General features: G+C 34.7%; 1 protein-coding gene across 2 annotated transcripts in view; it reads left to right on the plus strand.

Moving 5' to 3' along the window:
• RALGAPA1 (Ral GTPase activating protein catalytic subunit alpha 1) overlaps positions 1-23,615 on the plus strand; it is a 115,439-nt gene that overhangs the window by 53,234 nt on the left and 38,590 nt on the right. For both annotated transcript variants that reach the window (XM_065752798.1, XM_065752806.1), the window contains 13 exons: positions 86-241; positions 2,082-2,210; positions 3,047-3,172; positions 3,829-3,887; positions 5,657-5,765; positions 8,951-9,061; positions 10,021-10,089; positions 11,933-12,067; positions 12,583-12,766; positions 18,835-19,699; positions 21,200-21,271; positions 21,788-21,911; positions 22,644-22,799. In XM_065752798.1, the coding sequence (XP_065608870.1) occupies positions 86-241; positions 2,082-2,210; positions 3,047-3,172; positions 3,829-3,887; positions 5,657-5,765; positions 8,951-9,061; positions 10,021-10,089; positions 11,933-12,067; positions 12,583-12,766; positions 18,835-19,699; positions 21,200-21,271; positions 21,788-21,911; positions 22,644-22,799 (2,295 nt within the window). The remainder of the gene's footprint in view (positions 1-85; positions 242-2,081; positions 2,211-3,046; positions 3,173-3,828; positions 3,888-5,656; positions 5,766-8,950; positions 9,062-10,020; positions 10,090-11,932; positions 12,068-12,582; positions 12,767-18,834; positions 19,700-21,199; positions 21,272-21,787; positions 21,912-22,643; positions 22,800-23,615) is intronic.

Below are 23,615 nucleotides of genomic sequence, written 5' to 3' on the forward strand. Positions count from 1 at the left end.
GTGAAAGAGAAATAAAGATACATTGTTGCAGAAGTGTTTAATTTACTTTTTTCTTTTGAATAATCAACATTTTTTTAAACTGTAGGCAACAATGCTGACTGATAAATACAAACAAGGAAAGCTACATGCTTATAAACTCATTTGTAAGACAATGAAGCGAAGACAAGATGTATCTCCAAACAGAGATTTTTTAACTCATTTCTACAATATAATGCACTGTGGACTTCTTCATGTTGATCAGGTAAGTTTAGCTTTGATACTATATTTAAAATGAAAAGTAGAACTGAAAGTGAAATTGTTTTCTCAAAAATACTGGATTTTTAGCTGAGTAATTTAACTTTTCCTTTAAAAATAGGTACGTGACTGATACTTTTTCCAGGCTTTGGTAAATGGCCTGTGTGTTCTTTGTTGTAATCAGAAATGCTTTTTTGTTGTCCATTTCAAGCAAGTAAGAGCAAAAGGTTTTTTTTTTTTTTTTAATTTTTTTTACTGATAGTGTGCTACAGACTGAAGCACACATGAATGAAATAAGCAAATATCTCTGTCTGTTGTCTTGTTTGCTCCCTGATGCAACTATTCAGCTAGTAGGAAAGCGAATTGTCATCACTATATTTCTGCCATAGTTTATCTCTCCATCAGGTATAAAAACTAGCAAACTAAGACATTTAGTCAGCAGAGTCAATTTTTCTCATATGTTGTAATATGAACAAGTCTGAAAATAGCACGTGGCTTAAACACTCTTAAGAGATTCACATCACAAGTGTGAAGAAGGTGTTTACTGTTATGTAACATACTGCCATGTGGCTCGATATCATAGAATAATAGAATGGCTTGGGTTGGAAGGGACCTCAAGGATCATTAAGTTCCAACCTCCTTCTGCAGGCACAATTGCCAACCACTAAGTCCAGTACTAGATGAGATTGCCCAGGGCCCCATCCAACCTGCACTAACACCTCCAGGGACAAAGCATCCACAACCTCTGGGCAACCTGTTCCAGCACCTCACCACCCTCTCAGTTAAAAACTTCCCCTTGACATCTGATCTGAATCTCCCTTCATTTAGTTTAAAACCATTCCCCCTTAGCATATCAATATTTACCCATGTAAAAAAGACTTAAATGCAGTACTCCAGCTATGGGCCTCATGAGGGTAGAATTAAGAGGGAATAAAATCACTCACCCTGCAAGCCATCCGTCTTCTGATGGAACACAGAGAACCACCGGCCTTCTGGGCTGCAAGTACACGCTGATGGCTCATATTAAGTTTTTCATCAACCAGAACCCAAGTCCTTCTCAGGATATACTGTTACTATCGGAGAATTATTCAGAGGGGGAAATGAGGCGCCTTTCTTGCCTGAGACTGAGAAGAGTTTTTCAAAATGAATTGTATTTTACATTTTTTTCCGTACTTTAGAAGAAATTGTGTCATGAAAATTAGGGAGTGCTTCGCTAAGTCTACAATCATATTATTTAATGTGTTGAATGACTATACACCAGCAATATTATAAAACACTTCATTCTAATTCTGTCTTTATATTGTGATTCCATAAATGATATGCAAGTTAACACCTCTTTTAATATTATACTAAGACGACACATGTTGGAAAGGATTTAAGTATGTTTTTAAGAAGATATGAGCAAATTTATCTAGTGGTACTGCCCATGGCTGGGGTGGTTAGAATTAGATGTTCTTTAAGCTTTCCAATTCAAAGCTCTCGATGATTCTATATAATAGTTGGTTATCTTACTATCTCTCTTCTTTAGCTATTTAAATGAACTGTTAATCATTTATAAAACTCTTAAAATTTTAATGTTAATGACTTAATACAAATCTGGTACAGTATTGTCCAACTGATCTATAAAATATACCATACTTATATTACTATGAGTATACATGTCTTTTTTGTGCTATTCCTTGATCAGCAGTGGCTACCTAGAATATTCCAATGGCCATAGTGAATTTACATGCTTTATTCCCAATTTTCTGTTCAGTACCGGCTTTTTTTTTTTTTGTTACTTGTTTGTGACATTTGTTCTTGACATTCTTTTCCTTTTTTTTTTCTTAAATTCTTCTTCCTACAAGGATATCGTCAATACAATCATCAAGCACTGCTCTCCTCAGTTCTTTTCACTTAGCTTGCCTGGTGCTACCATGCTTATTATGGATTTCATTGTAGCAGCAGGAAGGGTGGCAGCTTCTTCTTTTCTCAATGTAAGTGTCAGTTCATTCTCATTAATGTGCAAGCGGGAAGGATTTGAGAAAACTGAGCAGTATTTTTCCTTGACTGGGCTGGTGATTTGTACAAAGAAGTAGATGTAACAGTTGGAAATTCAAATGCTATTAGTGTTTAATTCTTGCATGCTAGGCATGCAAGTCCTTTATGGAAAAATGCTATTTATCTGCGCTTTAAAATGTTTTAGAGTAAGTGGTCATTTTGATTATAACTTCATGCTAGAAATATACCTATATTTACACACACATATGTGCTCTGCAGTGACTTACATAACCCATCTCGAGAACTCTTACATCTGATAGTGTTGGCCTTTTCAGATGGACCTCTGATATAGCACCTTGGCATCTTTAGCCTTGTGTCATAATGTTGATGTGATTATCCAAGTGCTGTTTGACCTTGTGTGACTATTCCTCAAAGGTCCCTGGTACTCCACTCCAGTTGTCAGTGATTCTTGACTGTTCTCACATAATTCACCTTTTAACTACTTGTGAAATTCAGGCACTATCAAAGCTGACCTTTGCAACTTCTTATTCCTTTATCTATCATGTCCAGAAGCGTTAGCTGTCCAAGCCTAGTTATCTTAGTCATTTTTCTGTAGTCCTAACAAATCCTTCATTTCCTTTTGGCCAGCTTGGAAAATGGGCATAGTGTGTATATAAGTAGCAATCCATTGGGATATGGTTTCAGTTTGCTCAGTTTTAGAGAATTTGGAAAAGGAAAAAATGGCTGCGTAGAGTTTCAGCCAGTGTTCTTATTTAAGGCATTTCTGACTGCAGTAAGAATATAAGTTTCCCTTCACATGTTTTTCTTTCAGGCACCAAGAGTTGAAGCACAAGTTCTTTTAGGATCTCTTGTCTGTTTTCCCAATTTATATCATGAACTACCAGCTCTTCACCCAAACATTCCTGACATAGCTGTGTCTCAGTTTACAGATGTTAAGGTGGGAAACATGAAGATTATTTGAATAGTATTCTGCTACCAGTTATATTTTAATATGATAATGTTCCAGGAAATAATGACTAATTTTTTTCACAAACTATTACAAATAGAGCCTATAAAATATTGTGAAACATCATACTATTGAACTTATTAATTTTTTACACAAACTTTGATAATAACCTACAGCTTTAGGGACACTCTGCTTCCGTTCAGTCAGAATTCTTCTTGACAGTAGTCTTGAGGCCCTGTAGTCACTTGTTATGTGGATACTTCCAAGGACTTTTTTAATTAATATAATTTTGATTAGGAAAAAAATGATCATTTGATGCCTGCCTCAAAGTAACCAGCAGATGGATATTTTCTGTGATATCCTTCATGACTGCTCACAGAAGTTAACTGTGGGAAAGTCATTGCTTATTTGTTGGATTTTTTTCTTTCATTTTTTTTCCCGATACTTAATGAAAGTGTTCTGGATAAATCAGCAGAAATTAGTACAGTAACCTGTGAGATATTCTTTAGTTAGCACAGTGGTGTGCTTCTGGGTCAGACTAAGAAGCTGATATAGTGGCAAGTGTCCCATCATAAAATTCTAATTTTCTAACACTTCATGTGATTGTGTAATTGGCAAACCAGTGAGCATTTTCCTCTTTGTTTTAGGAACTCATAATTAAAACTGTTTTAAGTTCAGCCAGAGAGGAGCCATCTGGTCCTGCACGGTAGGTCATGCCAAAAAAGCTTCTATATTAATAGTTACTTTTATATATCATGCTATTTTGAAGAAGGTAAATTAAAGATTGTAAAGTAAAATTTTGTATTCTATTCATGCTTTTCTTCACTGTTATGTAACGGTGGTCCACCATTTTAATTCAAAATGGTTTGTAAGTAGTGTAAAGGTTGTAAAAGCAAAGAGACCAATGCAAACAAGGAGGTGTTACAAAAGAGGAAAAATGAATGCTCACCTGTCTCCAAAGATCTAAGCTTGCAGGGAAGGAACTCCAAAAAGGAGAGACCTCCAAGAAGATATCCTTCCTCAGTGGCAGTCATCCCTTAAATGAGGTCATGCAGGTGAATCTCCTTCACCTGTGCTCCCAGGGCTGAACAGATCTTTCCTTCAAGTGCTTGTTCAGTGGTTCAAGCTGTGACTCAGCTGTTCCATACAAATAGCTAAACCACTATCCATTGTATTTGAGATGTCATTGCAGTCTCGTGAAGCCCACGATATTTCTGATCAGATTTCATTCTTGCCTCCTGCTTTGAACTCATTCATCTAAATATTCTTGACTTAAAGAAATTGATGAGTAGAAACTTAACAGTGAAGTTTTCTTATCATTAAGCAAGGTGTTCTTTATCGACAGTGCTGGAGTAGCATCAAGATAACTCTCCAAGAATGCTCCCACATGTGATCGTTCATGAATAGGTTATATTTTCACATGTATTACATATTTATTACATTCCCAAATTCATTATCCTATCCACCCCTAATGATTGCCCAACAGAAATAGCCTTATTTCACGATCTTCAGTGTCATCTAGCCTTCTAGCATGGTGATGGTCCTCTGTTAGTCAATTGTTAGTGCTTGGGGAGTTTACTTCCTCCCAACGCTCCTTTTGTCCCAGAGATTGCTGTGGAACGCAAGGAAAATCGAGAAGTCTCTGCACACACACATATGGAAGACAAAGGGGAACATCATAATGCTGTCTGTCACATTCTAGGCATTTGGTTCTTGCTTCTTTTGCCTTGTTAAGCAGACCAGCCTTACAACATCTGTTCCCATCTACACTGCTACATCACAATTATGCAATTTTTAAAGACTACAGTGGTGTTGCAAGTATTAACAGAATATTTAGTGTAATTTCTTCTTCAAATCATTCTTTACCTCTACACTTTCTTCTATTTCCAGATTTAAAAGGAAGAAACAATAAAAGTTATTTTTAATATTTAATCAGAATATTTTCAGTCTCTAGCATTCATTTATTCCTCTTCTATTCATCCTTGGTTGTTGCCAGTCTAAAAATACTTACACATATGTGAAGAAATGATGTACTTCTCTCCTATTTATTTGTCTCAGAAGCTCTAAACAAATATGAACAAATTGAGGCTGGGGGTGATTACTTTCCACCACAGTTTTTCCTTTGTCTTAATAAAATATTTTTAAAAGGTAAAATATTAATTATTAATATTAATTCAGGATGTCAATTCAATAAATTAAAATATTTTTAATTGTTAGAAATATCGTCAATCCTTTAAACAAGCAGAGATGAAGGGGTTCTTAATTGTTTTCTGATTTTTCAGTTAGTCCTTCCTTCCCTGTGCCTTGACAGGTAGCTGGGATTTCTTACTGTTTTTTGTTTTTTTATATTACAGGATTGTAAAGATTTTTGGTGTAGAAAAAAACATTTAGCAGGGTATATAATGAATGATAAAAAGTTTACACATTCTTGTAGCATACCTTTCAAGTTATTTATTCTCCAGTATTGTTTTGCAGATGTGTTGCTCTTTGCAGCCTTGGTATTTGGATCTGTGAAGAGCTAGTCCATGAATCTCATCATCCTCAGATCAAGGAAGCATTGAATGTGATTTGTGTTTCTTTAAAGGTGAGAGATTGACACTTTTATGATGTATATTGCCTTTACCACACCAACAAAATCCAATTTTCCCCCCACACCCCCTACATTTTGTGTGTGTTCACTTCTGTATTTGATAGCTATTTCATTATGTAGTATAGTTTCTCAGACCTCACCAGATGCGTTTAGGTAGGTACAGTGCCTACACCACATGAATGGAAGCATTGGAAAATGTGTGATTCCCTGTGGTAAAGTTCTGTACTCACTCCCAACTGGGTAACTCAGGCCAAAATTCCTTAGAGAAAAAAATGATGGAAATACTTATCAAGAATTTGCATTTAAGTTTGTGATTAAACTACTTGTTGAAAGGGAATAATGAGAAGTCTAATTTTGGGTACAGATAGCTTGTTTTTATGACTATCATAAGAGATAATTTCTAGCTTTTAATGAAGCATGCTGTAACTCTGGTTAATTTTATAGTTTTTCATGCAACTTCTCACTTTTCCTTTTAAGGGGTGTGGTTAAATGTGATGGCCCTGGCTGGCAGCTGGACTCTCATTCACTACTTGCTCCCTCGCAACACCTCTAGCAAGGAGAGCAGGGGAGAATTAAAGAACAGGAATGGGTCATGACAGTGACACAGAGATCACTTACTGAATACAGACAAAACAGACTCTCAACTTGAGAAAATTAATTTATTGCCAGTTGAAAGAAATACTTAATTACCAACTTTGGATAGTCAGAAACAAGAAAAGTAAAAACCTCAGAACACGTGGGAAAAAAACATGAAAAATGTCTTTGCAGGACACACACCTATTTGTCTTTTTTAGTTTCCATGCGTTCTTTTGAAACATGGTTCATAGTGTGTGCTGGGACAGATTTCTAAAACAGATAAGGATTTGATCTGTTTGGGCCCATTCTTGTGCTGATAAAAACTTCATACCTGGTGCTCTTTCCGTGAATAAGACTGGAAAATTTGAGCACACAAGATTTGAATGTTACTCGTATTCACTATTTTATACCTTTAAGCCTTTCTGTGAAATGTATCTACACTGACTTGTTGCCTATCTTTAAAAAAAAAAAAACAAAAAACAGAGAATTGTTGTCCCCGAATGCTCACTGTTTTTATGTAGTGAACATCTCAGATGACTGTTCAAAGACTCTGAAAAAATCTCCAGTTGTCATTCGCAGGTAATTTTCTCTTAAAATCAATGATCTGGCAATTCTGTTTTAAGCTACTCTGGCTTATTCTCCCCTTCTGTCCTTTTCAGTGACTTCAGGGTTTCCTTGCAAGCTTGTAAGGATGTTTCCTGCTATCTGGATTTGATCTCAAATTCTGTAATCAAATTGTTATGCTTTCAGTTTTATTTAATTTTTTTCATTGCCACTGGAGCTTGAGCATTAAAAATGCAACCTGCTCATAGCGCTTTCACAAAATGGAGAGAGGCTGTGGCCACTGAGAAAAGTCAGAACAAGATAACTAGCTTACCTAGTCAGGTTTCTGTCTCTGTGGCTGTCTTATAACAGCAATTCATAGTGATTTTTCCTGTTTACGTGGTTACCACAAGTAAAAAACACTGATTAGAATTTTGCATTCTGTTCTTTTACTTATGCTTTTTAATCTCTTAAGTACCTTAAATGTAAAAAGTGATAGCTCTGATGTGCAAGAAGCTGGTTTAGGGTAGAGTTTTATTCCAGTGTATTTGTCACCTTTGAATTATTGCCATTCAAAAACTTTTATTCTGAAGTTGTTACATTCATTATTCATTGCCCAGTTGCTTTAGCTTTCTTAAAGCCTTTTTTCTTTCTTTCTTTGTAGATATGTGAGGTATACCTTTCTCTAACAGGTTAATAGAATTGGATTTGTTAAGAACACAGTCCAAGAAGCTGATAAATTTGATCAAACTGTTTTTATAACAAAATTACTCTGTTCTGAATTCAGAGGTCAGCACTTATCCACCTTGCAGCACACACCTTTTGTAACTTCACTGCTAAGTAAAGTGGGATTAAAGCACATGAACTAATTTATTCATCTTTTAATAAAGGAGGAATTCTTAAATAACTCATCTTTATCAGATAAATAAAATAGATTTATTCCTGATAAAAACAGTATTACCTAATTATTTTCTGGGTGATGTGTGATTTGTTTGAAACAAGGTTTGGAGTATTTATTTTCACTACAGTGAGTATTTAATTAATGAGAACGAATTTCCCTTCCCTTCCCCCAAATCCTTGGGGCTATTGCTTTTAATTTTTCTACTATGAATTCTGTGCTGTCTTCAGAAGTCTGTAGTTTGACTGTACTAATAACCAACTTGACTGTATCTGAAGCTCATATTTGTGGGAATTTCATTTGCTAGATGAATGAAATTCACTTGTAGAATTAAATGTGTTTTATATTTGATGCACACTGCATCTTTTAATGCGAGTATAACACAGGAAGAAGCCTCAGTTACATGTCCTGTGCATTTACGCTTTAGAGAAATATACTTCTACCTCCTTTCTTTGTTTTTCCCTCTTTGGAGTCTAGGGTACATGTACTTCAACTAGCAAGACTGGAGAGTAATTGTACAAATGCATTCATGTCTGCCTTGACCAACACAGTAACTGTTCGGGAGCTGTTTAAACCAGTCTTCTGTGGAGAAACATTCTCCAACATTTAAAAACAGTACAGAAAAGAGAAAAGTATAGAAGCCAGAGTGTGTTCATTTCCATTCAGACAAGTGCTGTACGTAGCAGTCACTGACAAATAACAGAACAATTAGTCTCACTATTTTTAGTACTGTGTCTTGCACTTTAGATACTTGGCTCTTCATCTACCTCAGTTCTCAACAAAGATCTTTGATTTCAGAATCTTGGGTTTTTATTGTTTTTGGTTTTTTTTCTGGTGATCTGTTAATAATCATGTAAGTAGAAGTTAATTTGTTTTGGCTTCGTGGTATTATCCTAACCAGTCTGAGGTTAAACTTGATAGGCTTCTTTTCCATTTCCTTCATTCTGCACAACTTATTCTCTGATTCAGACTTTGAATGCTAGATGTTAGATTTGTTTAGGTCTATAAAATCATTTATATTTTGCAAAAGTTGTTTCTCTTGCAAATGGGTACATATGAACCATATGTTGGATAAATTCCATCATTGGAATTCCTGCCTCACCACCTGACATAATATTATATAAAATCACATTCATCATTACTGCACTGTGTTCTTTCCCAGTTCCCAAATAAAACAGTAGCTCAAGTTGCCTGCAGTATGCTGAACATGCTGATACATTATGTGCATAGACTTCAAGCATATCAAGCTGATTCGCCTTTAAGAATTATTCAAGTAAGCAATTTGTTTTTTTATAAAGTAACAGTAAGATATGTTTCACTAAAATTAAAATACAATATTGACAAATATGTTTCAGAAAATGTGAAATTGATATTATCTTACTGAACATCAACAGTACGGGTTCACATAATGCTTACTGATTCCAATATTAACATGTAAAATGGCTATGTATCATGGTTTGTTTTTTTCTCCAGCATAGTTTTGTAATTATTTAGATGAGCATATTTTAAATTAAGTAAATTATTTAATTTAGTTATTAGCAAATATGCATGTTTAATTTTAGTAAGAAAACAGTTATGTTAATATGGATCTGCAGTTGTATTTTGCCTATCTATTGAAGTGTGTCAGTATAAAGCAAATATATTTTTCTTTAATATATTTTGAATAACAAGGAATTGGGCTATGGCCTCTGTGAGTCTGAGCAGAAAAAAGATAGAGGTCTCCCAGGTAACCAGAAAGAGAATTGTGTGGAAGCTTCTTAAAAGGCATAAGAAGTATTTGTCTGCTCCTGTGCAGTCATACTATTGATTAAATGAAAGGAGGCTGTTTACAAGTTCCAACATTTCAAGAAATAATGAAATTAGTGAAGTCTCATACACAAACCATCAGGACCATTCCTGCACCCTACAAATAGGTGGAATCAAGTTCTCTTCCTGCCTGAACATTTGGAGTAGCGTGTAATTGCACTGAAACTAAAGATTTTATGATACTATGAAATTATGTCAGTCATACATATCGTTTTCCTGAAAAATTGAATTTCAGAGAAAACATAACGGGTTTTATTTATAAAATTAAAACGTGGCAAGGAATACTATGATTTGCCTCAAAATAACTTAAATATAGTTCAGCTATGAGTTTAGTATTGTATCCCATTTACCTGCTTAAAAAATTGCTTTAAACTTATATACTGTATTATTTTTATTTGTAAAGAAACAATGTTGTGCTTTCTCCAGATTCTGATAGCAACGATTACCTATCTGCTACCTGGTACAGAGGCTTCATCCTATGAACAGGACAAGAGGGTAAACATTTTCTGTTCCTTTTTAATAAGAGTGATATTAAAAATATGTGACAGTTTTGTTTCAGAATTTAATATATTCCTTTTAAGCATGGATCCAGCTTTGTAAATACAATGCAGTATTAGTGGAAAGTCTATTTGTGGAAACTTCTTCACACTGCAGGTGACAGAGCACTGGAACAGTTTGCCCTGCCCAGAGAGATTGTGGAGTCTCCTTCTCTGGAGACGTTCAAGACCTGTGCAACCTGGTCTAGGGAGCCTGCTTTGCAGGAGGATTGGACTAGATGATCTCTAGAGGTCCCTTCCAACCCCTACAGTTCTGTGATTCTTTATACAAGTGACTTTTGGAAGTTTTTGCTGATGAAAAATATGCTTTAAAATTAATTAAAATAGATTGCTTTCATTCATTAGAAAGTCTTCTGTCTTTTATCCTTATCTTAAGTGAAGCAAGGTAGACTTTTAAGACTTGTCTTATAGTGAAACTTTTTTCAAATTCTTGGGAGTACATTTCAAAATACTCAGAAGATTATGAATTTTTATTATTTCAAGTACATTTTTCAGCAAGGCTGTCTGTAATATTCAGATGAATTGTTGACATCCTTCAAAACAATTGCTGTCTTCATATTTTCAGTAGATCTGAGTTCCCTTTTTATGATGGACTCCTTCTTCAACCATCTGATACTTTCAGTTGTGCTTTCTGCATCCAGAAAGTTTTGTCTTTTCTGAACTACATAGCTTGCTCCAAAAGTAATGCCTCCTATTTGTTTCCAACAGATGCAAGGAGTATAATAACACTGTTTAGTAGAGCAAATTCTCAGCTATAAAATACTATTTTTTTCCAGCACAGTCACCACCATTAGCTATGAATTTTTACCAGTGATGAACGAGAGCCTAAGTGCTGTGCTCACAAGAATTTGCACCAGCAGAGGTAACCTGCTGTCACCACTAGAAAAATTGGTTTAATGTAAAAATAATTGGAGTCATTCATTGTTCATTTTATTTTATGGTGCCTTTGTGAGACAAAGCTGCAGTGTGTTATGTGGAAGGAGTAAGATCTTTATGCATCTTTTATTAGTGAATTGCTTAAGTGGATTTTCTTTGAAAGACTTTCATTCGGAAAATGTTTTAGAGAATCCTACAGCTATTTATCTGAATTTTTTCTTCTTCCACAGCTAAATTTTAAAAATTAAAAGTAAATAGTTTTAGTAAGTTATTAATAATTTGTTGTGTGTGCGTCTTAATCTACCTCTGTTTTAGTCTCTACAAATATCCCTTAGAGAGAGTCGGTTCTTTCACTGGCTGGGTAGCATACAATAGAGAAAGCATTTGTATTTCTGTTAGATGATACCTCATGCTGTGTAGCAACTGTAGCAACATCGACAAGTTGTGAAAGAAATTCTCTATTATTTATAAAGCACTAAAAGTAGCTGAATTAGTCCACTATTGTATAATCCTTGATTCACTCTACAGTTATATTTACATGCAGAATGCTATGCCTATATTAACTTGTGTGTCCAATCTTTCATTTTGTGAACAGCATCCTGCAGACCAATATTGAAAAATCATGGGTATACTCATAAGCCCAGTAGCCACATACAGACTTGTCATGATGAGAAACTGTTGTATGGATAATCCTTGTTAAATATTTTGTAGCTAAAATTTTTATTCATACTGTATAGCATTTGAACATACTGTGATGTTTAAACAAGTGACCTGTTTTTTTGCATAAGGTTGATAGGTTCTCTAAATTGAGAAAATAAAGTGAAACAGAGAAATAAAATACAGTGATAACTGTGAGGTAGCAAGTGCTATTTTAATTGGTTTGTAATTGAAAGTGTTTGTTACAGTTGGTAGTTTCTTTACTTCTGTGCTTATTGGATTGGATAATGGCCTTGCCATTAAAGACCTTGCTTCAGCCTCTTCACGCTACAGGAGCAGAAAATGATAAGACTGAGAGATCTGTTCTCAATTGTATATATAAGGTACGTGTTCTTTACTTGCTAAATCAGAATTTCTGGATATGAAGGTAGCGTCAGGTTTCATGAAAATGAAGACAGAACTTTTCTGTAAACTGACTTCATTTTACCTTTGAAATTTGGAGTGCTATCTTATATCTTGTACATTTTGTAATTAACTGTTTGATCATTGTTATATTTGGAATTCTTAATATTGTCTTACCACTTTATGATTAACTAAATTAGATTATATATGTTATACCAATAGCAGACACTTGTGTTACAAAAGATCAGCTATATTTTTAAGACATGCAAAGACGTAGCTTTTACATACTGAACAATTTTCAATAAGCAAAACAAAGTTATCTTTACAGACATGGATTTGTTTGTGTAAATATCAAGCATCTAAAATGACCAGCATTTTTATCCTGCCTACGTACAAATTAATTTCAAAGTGTAAATAAAAATAAATCTAATTTCTTATAAAACCATCAAATAGAAATTTTGGTAATTAATGTAATGAAATCCTGGTTTTGTTCTAGGTTCTACATGGATGTGTCTATGGATCTCAGTGTTTTAGTAACCCCAAATATTTTCCCCTAAGTCTTTCTGATTTGGCATGTATGGATTATGATCCATTTATGCATTTAGAAAGCTTGAAGGAACCAGAACCACTGCATTCTCCAGACTCTGAGCGTTCTTCTAAACTGCAACCAGTCACCGAAGGTTTGTCAAATTGCCTAAGTACATTTTCTTTCAAAAAGATTTTAATCTTGTTTTCCAATACTGAAGTGCTTGTTTAAAGCATAAGTTTTAAGTCATACCTTGACACTAGGTAGCAACATAATTTTGAGCAATTGCTATTTGATTAACTGAAATAAGTATCTTCTGAAGTACATGAAGATCAATTTGGTATGGATTCTTCTTTGCTCTGCATCAGCAAAAAATGTTGAGTACTGCAACATGAATAAGGATTATTTTTCAGTATACTTTCAGTAACGGGTTGTTTTTTTTTTGTAATTTTATTCCTTTTTCTAAGAGTATTTTGGACTTTTTTTTCTTTTCTAAGCTTGCAATATTTTAAGCATGCTGTTAATTTATTATTTATTTATTTTTACTTATTATACTTCGTTGTTGATCTCTACACATTTATAAGAGAAATTTTCTCTCATCTGCTTGGAACCTTAAGAGACCTAGGAATTAAGATTTTCTTCAGATCTCAAAACAAAAGTTATTCAAGAAACTGAGATACAGAGGAGCAGTATCATACAGCATATCTAGTAGATATGAAATGACCACATTGGAAAGTAAATTGAAAAAGATGAGATTAATACAGACACCAGAAACTCTGTGTAGTGCTATTCTCCCGCCATATTAAGTTGTTCCATTTAGGCTTCCTTAAAGGTATTAAGAACCAGATAAATGCAGAAGCTCTTTGTAGCAGCTGTGTGCTAACAGCAGGTGATTTTGTGGTCTGTGGTGACTACGTGCTGTTTTTTATGTAGAGAAAATGGCTAATCATTGTGCCCTTGTCTAAGGCATGCTTCATCATCCTCAAGTACTTTTTTGGCCGAAGAATTCTAAACATAGAGCTGTCCCCTAATAAGCTCAGTATTGGATTGAACAAGTCTGATTTGAGAACTATTGGCAGGAGGAGCTGTAATTATTAAATTTACTGAAGAATGAAGCAAGGTACTATAGTTGGCTTTTTGTCAAATGGCTGTGGTCTTATTAGTAAAGAGTAATCATCTGCTGGGTCAGAATGAAAGAGGCTTCGAAGGATTCATTCTGTCCTAATTACAGTCTCACCTATACATATTATGTAAAGCTAATATTTAAAGCATTTGCCAAAATTAACTTCCACCGCATGTTCTATTACAGTGTGGAGAATTGTAGTAGCTTTTTATGCCTGGCATCTTTTGTATTCTGTAATAATCTGTAATTATGGGTTTGCAGCAAATGCTGTGTGGCTTGTTTAATCTGACAATCTGAAAAGACAACCCTGAATAGATTTCTCTTAAATGAATGCAGTTGCACAAAGCCTTAGCATCGATATCTTCATTTCACATTTCCGTACGTGATCTGTTCTTTTATGATTTCTTGTTAAATTTCTAAATAAAAGTAATTTCAGGTGTTCCTTTTTTCTCTTCAGATAAGTTAAGGAAGCCCATATGTTTTTAAAGTTTCAGAGCTGTGGAATTTTAAGTTAGTGAAATTCAGTTGACAGATGACAGTGTTATAATGCAACCCTGATCTCAGAACCATGGCACTTCTAGCCTGCATTGGCATTTTCCAGAACATCACACGACATCTGTTCTCTCTGGCACTGAGAGGTGTAAAGTTAGTGGGTAGTGACCAGTCTGGGATTCATTCAAGACAAGGGAGTCAGGTAGTGCAAACTAGCAGTAGAGTAATGTGTCAGTGGGTCAGCTTCTTATTTATTAGAGTGTGAGTACTATCATATATTTTTGAAGATTATGGAAACAGGTAAAACAACAGTTAGAGGAAAATCGAAGAGAGGATGGGGATTGCTAGACTCTTTCTTTAGATCACAAGCAAAAGTAAAAGCACTGAAACAGCAATATTCTAAAGATAAGATGTTTTTTATCAGTTGAAGAGATGACTGACATATCCCGTTATGTCTCCTGTTGTTCATGGTCAGTGTGTTTCAAGTTTTATGGGCATTTACCCACAGTATGATGCAGGATGAGATGAATATGTGGGACTTTCTATGGTACAGCTATACAGTAGGGACAAGATCTATTCAGAGGTTGGAGCAAGCCAATAAACAGGAAGACAAAGATTTATTAAATCCTCTGGAAATTGGCAACTGCAGGAGAGGACTAGGCCTATATTTGTTTCAGTAACTTTCCAAGGGCTGTCTCCAAGGAAGCGCTACACCTAGGATTATCGTTGAAACTGTTTTTCCTCCTTTTTGTAGGTTTCAGGTGAAATGGTAAATAGCAGTGTACGGTACACTAAGAATAATTTTGAAATTGTGTTAAGTATATTAAAATATTATATTTAGGCCAGAACAAACTTCAGGCAGCTAACACTAAGCAGCTTTTCTTGCATTATCAGGACTTCCATAGTTCAAGTCTGTGGTGCTTTTGTATGTGTGAAGAATCAAAGGGCATGTCTACAAAAAGGTTGATGAATATCCTCTCGCTAGCATAATGAACAGATTCCTCTAATGCAGTACAGGCATATAGCTGTGCTAATTATCTGTACCTAACTTGCCTAACTTCAGTGTCATGAAGATACAGGTGTACTTCCTCCAAGCAGGCTAGCATTACAGTCATTCACTGTATAGTTTAGTTGTATTCTGCCATGATCTGCTTACTTGCTTCTGATCTTTTACCTGTCATTACAGGACCATGAACATATGTGATGGTTAATATCTTCTGATATTAATAGCAAAATCAGACCAATTAATGGAGTCTAGTTGGAGGGAGAATATATTTTACAGGAATTTTTTTTGCGACTCTAGGCAGAAGCACTGTTCTTCATAGATCACAAATCTGTTAGGGATAGATGAGATTAGAAAGGCAGCAGTTCCATTGCATTGTCTCAGTGATACATCAGTTACTGGTATTGTGTATTTTATCCCATTTCTGTCATTTCTTCCAAGACATTTTTAAAATTTTGTTCATATTAATCCTTTTTCCTAATATGTTTCAATTTCTGAACATCTGATATAAATTCTTTCCTTACAAATTAGAAAAATTATGTACTTTTGCTTTTCTTCTAAAGTTTTGATGCTGTTTGTTTTTATTTACTGAAATGAAAAAAAATATCACCTTTGAAAAAAACACTTCATGCATGGCACATCCAGATTAGCACAATTTGTTTTGTGAAATTTATTCTAAACAGAGGTTTTTCCCATACCGATAGCTTAAAGATAGCATAGGGTAAGACTTCCATGAGCTAGTGTAAAATGTAGGTATCTAATCTATACTGAACTCTCTTAGGCTACTTCTGAGAGTAATAGAGAAAAAGAAAAGTTTCTAGAGAATGATTTGTCTCATTTCTCCAATTTGTGCTTCTTACTGAGATGAATCACAACGTACAGGTGCATCATTCTTTTAGGTAGCTAAAAGGATAAACAGAGTTAAACTTTGCCTTCAGTCATTACTTTTTCCTTCTACTATTTAACTGTAGTTGTATAGGAGCTGTTCAGCCAAAGCTGAAGTAAAGAGTTAACAACACATCCTAAGGAAATTCAGGAATCATCCATTCCTGGCACTGATACAAATTAGTGGTGATAGACTTTCATTCTTCTCACAAAAGAGGTAATTTCAGGAACTGAGAAAAATAGCCAATATAACATGCTTCTAGCAAATTACTGAGTGATCATGTACACATACAAATTGCATTGCCCAAGTGAGAGACTGTACCACTGTAAAGAGCAGAGATGTGTTCAATCAGTAGCACTGGCAAAGCAGAGAGTAATGTGTAATTGTATGACTTAGTTTGTAGAACCTGTAGTAAAGTTCTGATGGTTGCATTATTGCATATTTTGATCCACCCCAGAGAAACTCTGTATGTGGTTTAGATATTCATTTCAAGAATCCTAGTGTATTGAATGTCCAGTTGTTCATAATTGAGATGTGCTTCAAGGAACAAATGGCTAAATGTATCCTTCATGTTACAAATTTGATTTAAAGCTTAAAACTCTCATCTTTCCAAAATTGTAGTTTTCTGTTTAGTTTTGTTTTACTTATTTTATTTATTTTTTTACTATGGGTAACCATCACCAAAATTTGCTACATGGCAAAAATGTTTACAGAGAATCCTTTGTTTTATTTCAGTGTAACAGGCAGTGTTTATTTTTCAGTATGCTTTCTTAAGAGTTGTAAGTTTTCCATGTCATTTGTAGACAACATGACCAACATGAATGCATTCTGAGAAGATACTCGGTGAGAATTACTGTACTGAGAAGAAGCTTTAAGAGATTTATATCCCAGTTCTTTTTTATTTAAATTCAAGGATAAAATATTTACAGAATGACTGACGAACCTTCCTGATTTTAATTTGATGTTCCATTCTGTGTATCATTATATCACTTTTCTTTTCTGTATGTCTTGGCGCTCCTAAGCGAGTATTTTTAGTAATATAGATATAATATCTGTAGATGTAATATAGATACAATAAAAAAATAATAGTTCATTATATGGTTTGAGGTTTTTAGGATTTGCCAGAAAACAGTAATAGTAATATCTTACAAACTATGGAACCCTTCATTTCTTTGGTTGTTTCAGAAGAAATGCACTAAATGCAATTAACCTACTCAGTGTGAGACTTCAGCTAGCTGGGAAGCTTGTATCTGTTCCTAGGAACCTGAGAAAAGTATTTTCTTACTTATCTGTGTGGTATCAAGCTGTAAACATTTGGCATAAGTCTGCTGACAAAGACAAAACAGCATCTGCACTCTCCAGGTGCTGGCTAGTACTGCACTGGTAAATTATTCTTCAAGCATCCAAATTGATTTCTCTTTGTCTTGTATACACTTGCTTACAATTCCTTCTTATGTTTCAGCAGATGGCACTATAACTTAATTTCCTTGTATGCTATCAGCATCTGAGCATTTAATTCGGCTTCCCTGAATGTTTTTATGTTTGTTAATTTTTAAACCTCAAGAAGGCTGTAGATAATCTAAAAAAAAAAAAAAAAAGAAAAAAAACCCCACACTATCTAATTTGTTTTATCAGTTTTCAAGGCCTTAATTCATCAAAATATTTGAGTTTTTCTGAGTATTGGAATAGAGTAGAAATTAAGTTGATTTTACTGTTTATTAACAGAATGAGATCTTTTCCTTTTTGGAGTTCAGTTCTAGTGCTCCCTTATGGTACGTATGAGCTGTAGATCTAAGTGTTCCTTACAGGCTTTACCCAAACATTGGGAGAAATATAAAAGGCAAACATATACAGATATGTTTACTTCTGCAGATACAGAATATATCCAGTATTTCAGAAGCTGTCATGAGAGTCATTATGCGTTACAAAAATCTAGATAGTGCTGTGTACAAGTGGAAGGTATCCAGGAAAGAATGTAAGTGGCAAAGCCTTACAGAAATAACAGTAAATTTCACAGGATAAATATCCTATAATATGTGCACATTTAACTTTTTTCCAGCTGGAAACACTTGGAGTGAGAAATGTTTAAAAATGCAATTGAGGCATGAGATGCATCATTTTTGTAAATGTTACTAATATAAGTTATGTTCAGTATAGTTAGTCTAGTCTTTGCTGTGGTACTTTAAAATCACCCAGTGTTGTTCACAACCTAACCTGCATCTATATGCTCCCCTGGGAAATTAAGATGGATTAGAGATTTTCTGCATCTATGTGCCTTTGCTTTTCACAGTGTAATGATGTGTAAAAATAATAATTGAAAACAAACAAAAAAAAACATTGCAATTTGAAATGATCTCCTATCAACATAATTATGATCTCAACTTCATTAGCAATTTAAGATTTATTTTTACTAGATTAAGGAGTGCTATTGTGTATTTTAGAGGGGCCATGCTGATTATCAAGATACGATAAGGTGATATGGTAGGCTGTAAAATAATTAAGATGCTTCTTTAACCATGTTAAGATTTTTCATGCTAGTTATGTATGAGACCAGCATATGTCAAAATACACGTTTTACGTTACTGCATTGATAGTATGTGAAGGTTGCATTGCTTATCCTTTCTTTTAAACTCCTGAGGAAGAAGAGACCAAAAGAAGTGAGTAAATTTCAGTGTTTTCCGAGCTCTTATTTTAAAACCTGTGTTCTTTCTCTTACAGTGAAAACTCACATGCAACAAGGTTTAATTTCTGTTGCTGCTCGTACTGTGATCACACATCTAGTCAACCACTTAGGCCACTATCCTATGAGTGGAGGACCTGCTATGCTAACTAGTCAAGTCTGTGAAAATAATGACAATCCATACAGTGAAAGTCCTGAACTTTCTCCTGAACTTTTTGAGAACCCAAACCTGCAATTCTTTGTGTTAAACAACACTTCCTTGGTATCCTGCATACAAATCCAAGCAGAAGATGACATGCCTGGGGGAGGATTATCTGCTGGACTTGCATCTGCTAATTCAAATGTCAGAATTATAGTGCGTGATTTGTCTGGCAAATACTCATGGGATTCAGCCATTTTGTATGGACCATCATCCTTATGTGCATCTTCACAACAAACATCTTTTGCCCTTTCGTTATCTCAACAAGAAAAAACTGAAGATCCTCTTCCTTCTTTTGAGCATGTAGAGGATATATCTGCAAGGGATGGAATTACACTCCAAGTAAAAAGGAAATTTAGAGACACTGTACCAACGTGGGATACAATTAGGGATGAAGAAGATGTCCTTGATGAGCTCCTGCAGTATTTAGGTGTTACAAGCCCTGAATGCTTACAGAGAACTGGAGTCTCACTGAACATTCCTGCTCCTCAACCAGTCTGCATCTCAGAGAAGCAGGAGAATGATGTCATCAATGCAATTCTGAAACAGCACACAGAAGAGAGAGAGTTTGTTGAAAAACATTTCAATGATTTAAATATGAGGGCTATGGAGCAGGACGAGCCAACATCGCAAAAGCCCCAGTCAGCATTTTACTACTGCAGACTGCTACTCAGTATACTGGGAATGAATTCTTGGGATAAAAGGTAAAAAGAAAAGACAAGAGACCATATTTTCATGAACTCTTTTTGAAAGAATTGCACTGCTCATACTGTGTAATAATAGTTGTTCATAGAGTGGGTTCAGCCAAAAATATTCTTGGCCAGCCAACAAAAGCAGAGAGGGATTGTGCAAGTTTCAACTAAAGGAAAATGGCAGTTTTCTTTTGCATTTCAGCCTCTCATTTAGAAAGACAGAAAGGAGAAACCTACTGACTTTATTGCTACTTTTATTCTTAGTGTTGGAGAGAGAATTGAGGGAGTTGTATCTTCTCTAATAATCCTTTCACCACCTGTACTAACGGGTACTGCCGTGGGTAAACATGGCATATTTTTGCTTTCTTTGCTCCCCTTGTATGTTTTTGCAAAAATTGTTATGTTTCTGTGCCAGAATGAGTCTCTGAAAGTGTCATATTCTCAGCTATTGAGTTGCTGGATGGTGTCCTGCTGCTTTGCCTGCTAAGAGCATGCTTGCTGCAGCCTCCTTGTTAGCTAGCGAGAAAAATGTCTTCTACTATTTATTTTGACATCAGCAATGTTGGGATATTGTTTAGAACAGGAGAAAAGCCAACTTTGGTTATGGACTTTAATGTTGTCTTACGTTATTATTTGTGTTTAGGTGTATTATGTTTATGTGCATATATATGTAGGTATGTACAAATATTAGTATCCTAGAATTTGTCTGAAAATTTATTTTGCCATATTTATCAGAGTCTGTATTAGAGTCATTGAAATGTAATCTTACTTCAAAGGAAAATGGATATTCTGTAGCTTAAGTCACTGAGCTACTGTTGGAATCAAAGTTTTTTACTTCAAAACTTTTGGTGTTATGGCCTTTCATTACTGGGCCTTTAACTTAACAAGGCAGTCTGTTTTTGAACACTGCTGCTCTTAAATTCATTCCACTGTGTTTTATGGGAACATTTTTAAGTGCTTTTCTATTTTTAGAAATGCCTTTCTTACTGTAACATATTGTTTTGTTTTTCCTTTAAATTGTTACAACTGTCTGGGAGCTATGTTCTGTTCACTTCAGTAATTTAGAAGAGCAAAAGCTCAGTATTTAATGCACTAACTCCCTAGATAGAGCAGTGGATTGTGGGAGCATCTTTTGTCATTAAGCACATACGTTTTGGCCTAGTAAAGTGTGCAGATTCTATATGCATCAAAAGCAGTTCTGCCCATTCTTCTGCACGGAGTAGATTGCTGCTGTATCCAACAGGATGACCAAAGAAGATAGGAAAAAAAATAAAGTTTGCTTTCAGGATTGTAATGGATATAGAAGATGTCCTGAAGTGAAAAATGGCTTGGATTTTTGTTTTGTTTTTTTAAGATACCTTAATCATTTTATATAAAAAAGGATGGTAGAAAAAGCAAAAGTAATTGTTGGCTGCTTTTACTTGGACTAGGCAATATTCTTGTACAGTTCTTTTACTTGCTCTGGTGTTTCATAACAGAGCAATTGATAAAGTTACAAATTCTTCTATTTAGAAGGAGCTTTCATCTCCTGAAGAAAAATGAGAAGTTACTTCGAGAGCTCAGAAATTTGGACTCAAGACAATGGTAAATTCTTCTGATGGTTACCCTACCATATTTGTTTTATGTGCTTATATTTAAATAACTGTAATTAGCGTGGTGAGAGAATTGAGCTGCTGTTAAAAACAATTTTAAAAACCTTTTATGTACATTGCAGTATATTCTTGTTGTTAAATTATGTTAATGTTAGTTGTAGAGAAAATCTACAGGTCAGATATCATGAAATAGAACAAATTTCAAAATAACTTGAAATTACTAGCATCTGGATGTGCAACATGGGATAGTTTTAAAACATCCATATGTAAGTGTCTACCTTTTTTGTTTTAGCTACTTGTTTAGATATTTTCCAATGCTATTTTTGTATTTGAAGACATGGCATTGTAGGAGGAGTTAGCATAGAATTAAAAAGTTGTGTAGTTGTACTTTACTTCCACAGTCTTTTTTGAAATATTAAAACCCATTCTCTGAGTGTGGAGTGTTTGCATATTTTGGTTTCATATTAGCAAAGGCACTGTCGTGCAGTGACCATCCCGTGTTTTACAGCCGAGAGACACACAAGATTGCAGTGTTTTATGTTGCTGAAGGACAAGAAGATAAACACTCCATTCTTACTAATACTGGAGGAAGTCAAGCCTATGAGGATTTTGTAGCTGGCCTTGGATGGGAGGTATTTATTCAAATGTTTTATTCTAAGTGTGTTTACAGAGAAAATTATATATCCCTACAATTATTTGTCTGTTCAAATTACTTACACAGTCCTGTTGCTAATAGGATGCAGAGAAGTATTCTAATTTCATTAGTAATAACTAGATATTTAATTCTAAGCTCTTTCAATTTAGGAAAGTTTGTGTGGGCAGAGATTATTCACTAATATGCAATTCTGTACTTTGTGGACTAATAAAGAGATGTCTTGATTGCCCTGTGGGCCTGTAAAGTATGAAGTTCACTGAAATTTTGGCTTTGTTCAGATTTGTGTATCCCAAATATATGAACATGCATCTTTACTCCTGTTCTTTTCTATCTCCCTCCCACTGCAGGCATGTGCCTGTTGACAGTCACTTTGCTCTCTTCACATCTGTTCCAGCAGTCAGAAATGCTATGATATACCCCATCATCTATGTGGCACTGCAACTCCTTAGTGACTAGTCCAATATTGTTAAAAGGATTTCCCTTTTTTTTGTGTCCTTTGTTTCTGACTGAAATAGATGAACTTCCTGAGCTTCTTAGTACAGCTCTGTCTCACAGAAGTACAGGAATCACTCCTGCTTCTGCCCGACTGTGAAAAGTGACCATCAATTTTTAAAATTCAGTTGAAAGTGAATTAAAAAAAATCATATGCAGATTGTATTTATCACCCGACTATTTTTTTCTCCTAATATCTCCTGGACTTTACTTCTAGGTAAATCTCACAAATCATTGTGGCTTTATGGGAGGACTGCAAAAAAACAAAAGCACTGGATTGACCACTCCATATTTTGCTACCTCAACAGTAGAAGTAATGTTCCATGTGTCAACAAGAATGCCTTCTGATTCAGATGACTCTCTAACAAAAAAGGTACATGTTTCTGATTGAAAGATTTCCTTACAGTAATAAAACTAGAGAAATTAAAGTCATTCTAAAAGAAAATCCAGTTATTTTCTCTTAAAAAAAGAAATAAATCATAAAACATGAGACTTTTACTGGCTGATAGCGGGTATTTTACAGAAGGAGGTTAAGCCATATTAACTGTCTGGTATAATGGTGAATTTTGCAATTATTGCAAATACTGTTGGGAACATATGAATAGTGGTAAAAAAAAATAGAGGAAGATAAACGTTTGTGTAGGTGGAAAAGCAGTATTTTTTATTTGAGACTTTGAATGCCAATGGATAAATATATGTACTTTCAAAAAGTAGTTTCAAAGATGACATTTTATTCACTGAAGGATCACACGCTGTCTATTAAACTAATTTTGCCCTTAGATATTTTAAAATATTAATAATTTGACAATGCTTATCATATATAAGGTGCTTTGTTTTGGAGCAGACATGATGTTATAGAATGTGATAGAATCTCTGATCACCATGTTAAGAAAAGAATGATTTTCTGTACTGGTATTTTTTCTTTAGAATTTAATAAATTCCATATTAGTGATAATAAGTTACCACGTTGAACACGTGTCCTATTATAAATGAGCAATTGCTTATCATTAGTCTGTCCCCTGTCCCACATACATACATCTTCAGATGTGCTAATCCATTCAGTAGACACGTTAATGAGCACTGGTTGAAGTGTAATATTGAAGGAACTGAAGCTGGTTGACCTCAGCATGGAGTTTAATACTTGTAATTAAATTAGACAGTAGACAGTCAGTAAAGAGAGTAATAGCCG

The sequence above is a fragment of the Cyrtonyx montezumae genome, unplaced genomic scaffold, assembly GCF_038088225.1.
Source record: "Cyrtonyx montezumae isolate F1298 unplaced genomic scaffold, pur_monq_1.0 scaffold_10, whole genome shotgun sequence".
NCBI classification, from domain to species: domain Eukaryota; kingdom Metazoa; phylum Chordata; class Aves; order Galliformes; family Odontophoridae; genus Cyrtonyx; species Cyrtonyx montezumae.